The sequence below is a fragment of the Neomonachus schauinslandi genome, chromosome 6 (assembly GCF_002201575.2).
Source record: "Neomonachus schauinslandi chromosome 6, ASM220157v2, whole genome shotgun sequence".
NCBI lineage: Eukaryota > Metazoa > Chordata > Mammalia > Carnivora > Phocidae > Neomonachus > Neomonachus schauinslandi.
In genome coordinates, this window is record NC_058408.1 from 2,936,884 (window position 1) to 2,943,116 (window position 6,233).

At 58.1% G+C, this 6,233-nt stretch overlaps 1 protein-coding gene across 1 annotated transcript in view; it reads left to right on the plus strand.

Moving 5' to 3' along the window:
* Nucleotides 1–4,032: 4,032 nt before the first annotated feature.
* Nucleotides 4,033–6,233, plus strand: part of KIRREL1 (kirre like nephrin family adhesion molecule 1) — an 85,169-nt gene continuing 82,968 nt past the window's right edge. The window contains exon 1 of the mRNA XM_044916015.1: nt 4,033–4,084. Within this exon, the coding sequence (XP_044771950.1) occupies nt 4,033–4,084 (52 nt within the window). The remainder of the gene's footprint in view (nt 4,085–6,233) is intronic.

A 6,233-nucleotide genomic window follows, 5' to 3' on the forward strand; every position in this document is an offset into this window, starting at 1 on the left:
TGTGGCAGGGTGCACACAGGATGACCTCTGGCTCTGGGGACTCGGGGTTTCCTTTGTGGCCAGGATTATTTTCCAGGCTGAAAATCAGGATCTTGGCCTTTCTCTCGTGCATCTCTGCGAAGCAGCAGGAACACAATCCTCCGCCCCCTCTGGGGGAAAGAGGACAATTTATAGAATTGTTCTGCTGTTCTTAGCCCTCATTGAGACAAAGAATTCATTTCTGTCTCTCAGGGTGGCTTCTCCTGCGGATGGTCATAAATTGCCTTCCTGCTCACTCTCTGACCTCTTGATCTTTTTGCTTTTGTGCTCAAAAAATTATTAATATTTCTCTTAACTCCATATATAACCTTTGGCTGCTTCTCTCCTTTTTCTGGGTGAAGGTGTCCTCAGGGATTACTCCCTCTGCCTCCAGGCATGCATACCTCTGTCTGGGCAGGGCCCTGTGCCCGGAGGACGAGGACAGAGACAATTCCAGCAGGAGGAGGGTTCGGAAGTCCCTGCATTGGGGAGCTCCCACGGAGAAAATAATCACAGCTAGCATTTCCTGCTCACTATGTGCCTAGCACCAAGAGCTGCAGAATACTGACCCACTTAATCCTCACACCTCCCCCCACAGGAAGTGCTCCCGTCCCTGTTTTCAGATGAAGAAACCAAGGACTGGGAGGTTAGGTAAATAAACTGCCAAGGTCATGCAGAAAGCAAGGGACAGAACCTGGATGAGGATCCCCTCCGGTTGGTTTCTGGATCCATGTGCTGTGTTCTCAACAACTCTGCTGTCCCTCTGACGGGGAGAGGGGCTCCCCAACTTGCCCTCAGGAAGTTGCAGCCTGAGGGGGCATGCACAGCCCTTGCCCCCAAGGGGCCCCAAGTTTGATAGGGGAGGCAGATATTCTGTCCTGGGGAGGTAGGTCTGGTCTGATGGAAAAGACACAGGCTTTGCCTTTGGGAGCATCCACTGGTTACTGGGGACTCAGGCCCAGGATGCCCCCAGTTTGATGAGAGTTATGTGATTAGACTCTAGTAGACTCAGTTAATTTAAGTAGAATTGTGAACATTGGTGCCAGAGAGAGGAGAACGGAGCAAAGGCTGGGGAGTTGCAGGAGGGGACGTGTTGCAGGCCTGGCTCTCAGTAACACGGGGACATGTTGCAGGACTGGCTCTCAGGAACACGGCTGGGGGGTAGGGCAGGCACCCCCATGGGTGGCAGGCAGGCACCCATGAAGGCAGGCTTGTGGGGGCGATCGATGCCCAGGGAGCAGGGTCTTGCTGAGCTCGGTGGTTCTCAACCCTGGCTGCCCATTAGGATTACCTGGGGAGATGTTTAAAAATACCAGTGCTTGGGGCTTCACTCTAGAACAGTCTTTGGAAGTGAGGCCAAGGCACCGGCGTTTTAAAAAAGCTTCTCAGGAGATTATGATACACAGCTGGTGTTGAGGACCACTGACTGGAGTTGGGGTCTTCAGCTCCAGAATCGGGGATGTTGAATGGCTTATGTGGAGGGGATTTTGGAGAATTGTGTTTGCTACGTATGAGCAGAGCTGGTGAGGATTTGAGATTAGAGAGAGGCAGAAGGAAAGTTAAGGGACAGGGCAAGACGGGTGAGGTGACTGCTTTGGCTGTTGAGGAACTGAGAAGTTTCGTTCTGCTGCTGCTAGGGTTTCAAGGTAATAAAGAGATAAGTTTTGATAACCGAGTCCCTGCTCACACTAAGAATCACCATCAAACCTGAACAGAAGCCGGAAGAAGGTGGGTAAGAAGCTCTAAGCTAAGAATATTCTCTTCCCTCATTTTTGGACTTTTTCTTCTCAACATTGTCCTAAATAGCTATCACCCTGGCCCTCCCTACTGTGCGCCTTTATGCAGAGTGAGAAGGAGAAAAGGCAGTCTCACTGATACTCCAAGAACACCTCTACCTCAGGGCTTTTGCACTGGCTGTTACCATCTACCTGCTGTTACCACCTACCTGCTGTTTTTCCCCCTCAGATACCTGAATCCCTAATTCCTTCAGGTCCCGGTGCAAATGGTGCTTTAGCAGAGCAGTTTTCCCTTGTTACTGTTTGTCTCTCACAGCATCTACTGCAACTTGGTACAGCTTATATTTTATATATATTTAAATAGAGAGAGGCGGTAAAAACTGTCTCTTCCTCCCCTCCAGAATGGAACTCTAGGAAAGGGGGACTTAGCCTTCTTTTTTAAAAATTTTTTCCACTGTTGTATCTCCAAGGCCTAGAATTGTGAGCGCAGCACAAGCAGGCCCTAAAGAAATATCTGTGGAATGCATGATTAATGAATGAGAAATGAAAAGCCCTTATGTGTCTGCGCACTGGTGTGTGGCTCTCCAAATGTATTTGTGATTATATTCCTATTTCTCTGGGTTGGCTATGGCTCTTTACTTTTAAACTGTGCGTTTGCCTGTGCACATGTGTGTTTGAGCGTATGAAGGACTCCCGGGCTGTGCACAATGTGCTTCTGAATGTGAGCTCGTGTGTTTCTCTGCCTGTGGATCTGTGTCCTCCAGTTGTGTGCAGATGTGTCTGGACCGTTCAGCCCGGCGTCAGGTTCCTCGAAGAGACCGCCTCGCACCAGCAGGGGGCACCAGAGAGCCGTGCGCCTGCGTTTCAGGGGCCGAAATTGAGACTTCTTGGCGGGTAGCGTTAGGGACCCAGGAGACCGAGAATCTGGTGGAAAGAAGTGGAGACCTCTCTAGACCAACAGAGTCTTGTAAAGTTGTGCAATTCCGCTGCAATGTCTGTGATTTGTCCTCAACTCATCCCCTAGGACGCCGATTCTGGCACTCCCAGCAACAATGTGAGCAGAAGCATCTGGTTGGGGTTGGGAGGGGGCCTGGTGGCCAAGCTGGGCTCTTAGGAAAGGAGACCCCTACGGAATGCCCTCATTCCACTCACCGGGAACTCCCTCCCTTCCCAGTTCCCAGATCTCTCAACCCCAAAGGATCTCAAACTCCTCTGTGCTTAGAGATCCTCCCGTGGCTGCCCTCCCCTTGGCCCTTCCCAGCCGTGGAGTTGGCTACTTTCTCCTCCTGGACGGTACCACCCGGGATAACAAAGGCAGGAGCCCACTGCGCCCCTTCCCGGCCGGCTGCGGGCTGCGACAGCTGGCCTAGCCCCACTGTGTGCTGGGGGCGGCCCGGGCAGGGGCTCCAGGCGGCTCTGAGAAGCAGCTCCCAGTGCCCAGCTCCGGGTTTTGTAGTTGGGGAGAGGCACACATCGCATCCCCACCCCAGCATTCAGTAGTCCATCGAGAATTCCCAATTTCGGGAATCTAGGGGTTAGATTCTGGATGTGGGATTAGCAAGAAAAAAACCCAGGGATTTTGTGCTTTTTGACTCCAAGACCCACCACCTGCCCACCGCGTTCCCCCCTCCCCCCATACTCACACGCAGACACACACATGCACTCTCACAGTGCCTCCCCATCACGGCCATCCCCCGGCCCAGGGGCAGGTCCTCGCCCGGCCGCCCCCACAACCCGCCGCCCCCTCGGCAGCGCGGCCCCCAAGCTGCGTGTGTGTGACGGCTGGGGCGCGGTGGCCGGTCCCTGCCCCCCCCCCCCAAACCGGGTCCCGCGCTGCGGGCATCTCAGTCCCGGCGAGGGGTGTGCGTGCGCGCCGGGGGCCTGAGGGCTGGGGGAGGGCTGGGGGAGGAGACGTCAGGAGGGGCGGGGAGGGAGGGGAGGGGAGGGCCCGGAGGAGCGGAGAGCGGAAGAGCCCCGGAGAGCGCGAGCTGGGCGAGCAGCAGCACCGGGCGGGAGAGGGCCGGGCCGGGGCGAGGGCGGGACCGCGGGGGCCCGGGAGGCGGGGAGGGCGGGGGCCGCGGCTGGGGGCCGAGGGCTCAGGAGAGCGCAGGGCAGGGAAGTGAGTTTGTGCGCGCGGGGGTGCGCGCGTGCGAGTGTGTGCGCGTGTGCACGCGCGTGTGCAGGGCCGGGGGCGGGCTCCGGCCCCGCTCCCTCCTCCCGCCCGCGCCCCGCGCTCCGTCGCCAACTCGGAGCCCCGGCGCGGCGGGCGGCGGGCAGCATGCTGAGCCTCCTCGTCTGGATCCTCACTCTCTCCGACACTTTCTCCCAAGGTAAGCCCCGCCGCCTGCTCTCGGCGCCTCGCCGGGCAGGCAGCCCGCCCCCCCCACCCCGGGCGCGGGCCCGACTTTCCCGCGGATGCGCCCAAGTTGTCCCCGGCCGCGAGCGCTGGGGTCGGGCCGTCGCGGGACCCGAACGCGCACACAGCGCCCTCCCGAGCCTCGGGCGCCCTCCCTGCCTCTGCCCGCCGAGGCCGGGAGTCCGCACGCCCGGGTCCTGCGGGAGGGGGGGCGGAGGGGGTGATGAGGGCTGGAGGAGGGTGGGATTTCAGATTTGGGGTGGGAGGTGCGCGGAAAGCTGGGGACCCGGCTCCCGAAGATGCCACGAAGGGAATCCCGACTCCAGCCTAGCCCCTGGTTTGGGGGGGTGGGGCGCTCCAGCCTGTCTGGGCCGCCCCCTCTGGAAACGGGGAGGGCTGCCTGGGGGCCTCTGGTGGGACCCCTGCTCGCGGAGGCGCCGGCTGGGGAGCGGACTTCCACAGGCAGCTTCAGGCCGGCTGGATATTCAGGGGGGCACTTGGAGGGGGGCTTCACATCCCACTTGGGGGCGGGAAAGTGTGGTGTCGGGGCGTATTTGGAACTGGCAGGGGAGAAGCTGGGAAATGAGGGAGAGGTTGAGAGAGATGAGGACGTTCGTGTATCCTGAGGCTGGGGGTTGGGGGGGCAGCTGAGGAAACAGAGGGCCCAGGCTTCAGCCAGCACCGGGCTCTGTGGGTGCGCATTCTGGCCTCCTGAGTCTCACTCTAAGGAAGAGTTAATCCTGCCGAGCTCGCCGCCCCCTTCCAAAAATGGAGCTGACACACAAACACCAACAAACAGTCATAGACACCGAGACAGACGACTCACCTACTGAGACAGATATACCCACAAGCATCCCCCAAACGGAGACAGACACATACACACAAAGGCACTGACACCCGGAGGAGCACAGATTCCTCCCCCACGTCGGCTTGCACGTTCATGCACCCAAACACATCAAAACTCACCCAGACACAGCGCATGTATGCGGGCGGGCATTTGCAAGGACGCAACACACACACTGAAACCCTTCTACAGAGACCAACCCTCCAGCAAACAAAGAAACTTGAACAGACGTTCATATAGGCAGACACCTACGGAGGTGGACAGACTACATCATGGAGGAGGTGGTCGCCTTTTGGGTGGAGCGGAATCTGGGTGGAGGGAAGTCCACTTGGGGTAGAACACCCTCAGGTATTGCCCTGTTCTTAGTTCCCTTCCTGGGCTGGGGTGTGTGTGTGTGTGTGTGTGTGTGTGTGTTTAGGGGTGGGGTGTTCTGCTCGACACCTCCTCTCCTTACCAGGCCCCTCCCCAGCTCCCAAGGCAAAGCCTGGCTGAGTTGGTGGGGGGCTGGTCTGGATCTTTCTTTCCTGTAAAGTCACCCATGCCCCCCAACACAGGCTTAAGATCTGGGAAGGGCGCGCATCCCCAGTGTGAGCGGGGTGAGAGGCGGTGCTGGGGAAGGAGGCCTGGCCCTGGGGTTGGCAGGACAAGCAGCCACTTGGCAGAAAGTTGGGAAGAGGACACAAGTTCTGACTTTGTTCAGCTGGCTGCTAGGGGAGTGAGGGGGGGCTGCTGGGTCAGTAGCAGCGTGTGTTGGGGGCAAGCTTATGTCTGCCCCTTTCCTGCAGCCCCAGCATGTCAGCAATATGGAACAAAATGAGCTTCAAGGAACAAAAGCTGCAGTTAGCAAACAGGAGAGACATGTGGATTGAATCCGGAACAGAATCGGTCAGAAAGAGAGGAGTGTGCTGTGTGCCTTCCTCCCTTTGGGAAGGGGGAGGAGGAGGGTCGAGGGTCGGGTCAGTCAAGCTCCCACCTCCTTGCCTTCCAGGAGGCTGAAAGCAAGACCCAAGACCCTGAAGGAGTGTGCGAGTATTTGGGTGGGGGAGGGGTGCCAAAGGAAAGGAAGGGGGAAAATGGACAGGGAGGGAAGAGGAAGTCCAGCCTAGGTTCCTGGGAGGGACTGGGGAGCCGACAGGGAGGGAAGGAGCAGGGACCAAGGATGGAGACTGGGACACTCACAGGGTAGGTGACCTTCCTTGGCCTCCATCCTTAAAAAGAAAGAGTTCCAGGCCAGGGACTGGGGTAGTGGGAGATGAAATAGGGGAGGGGGTATGGTGGG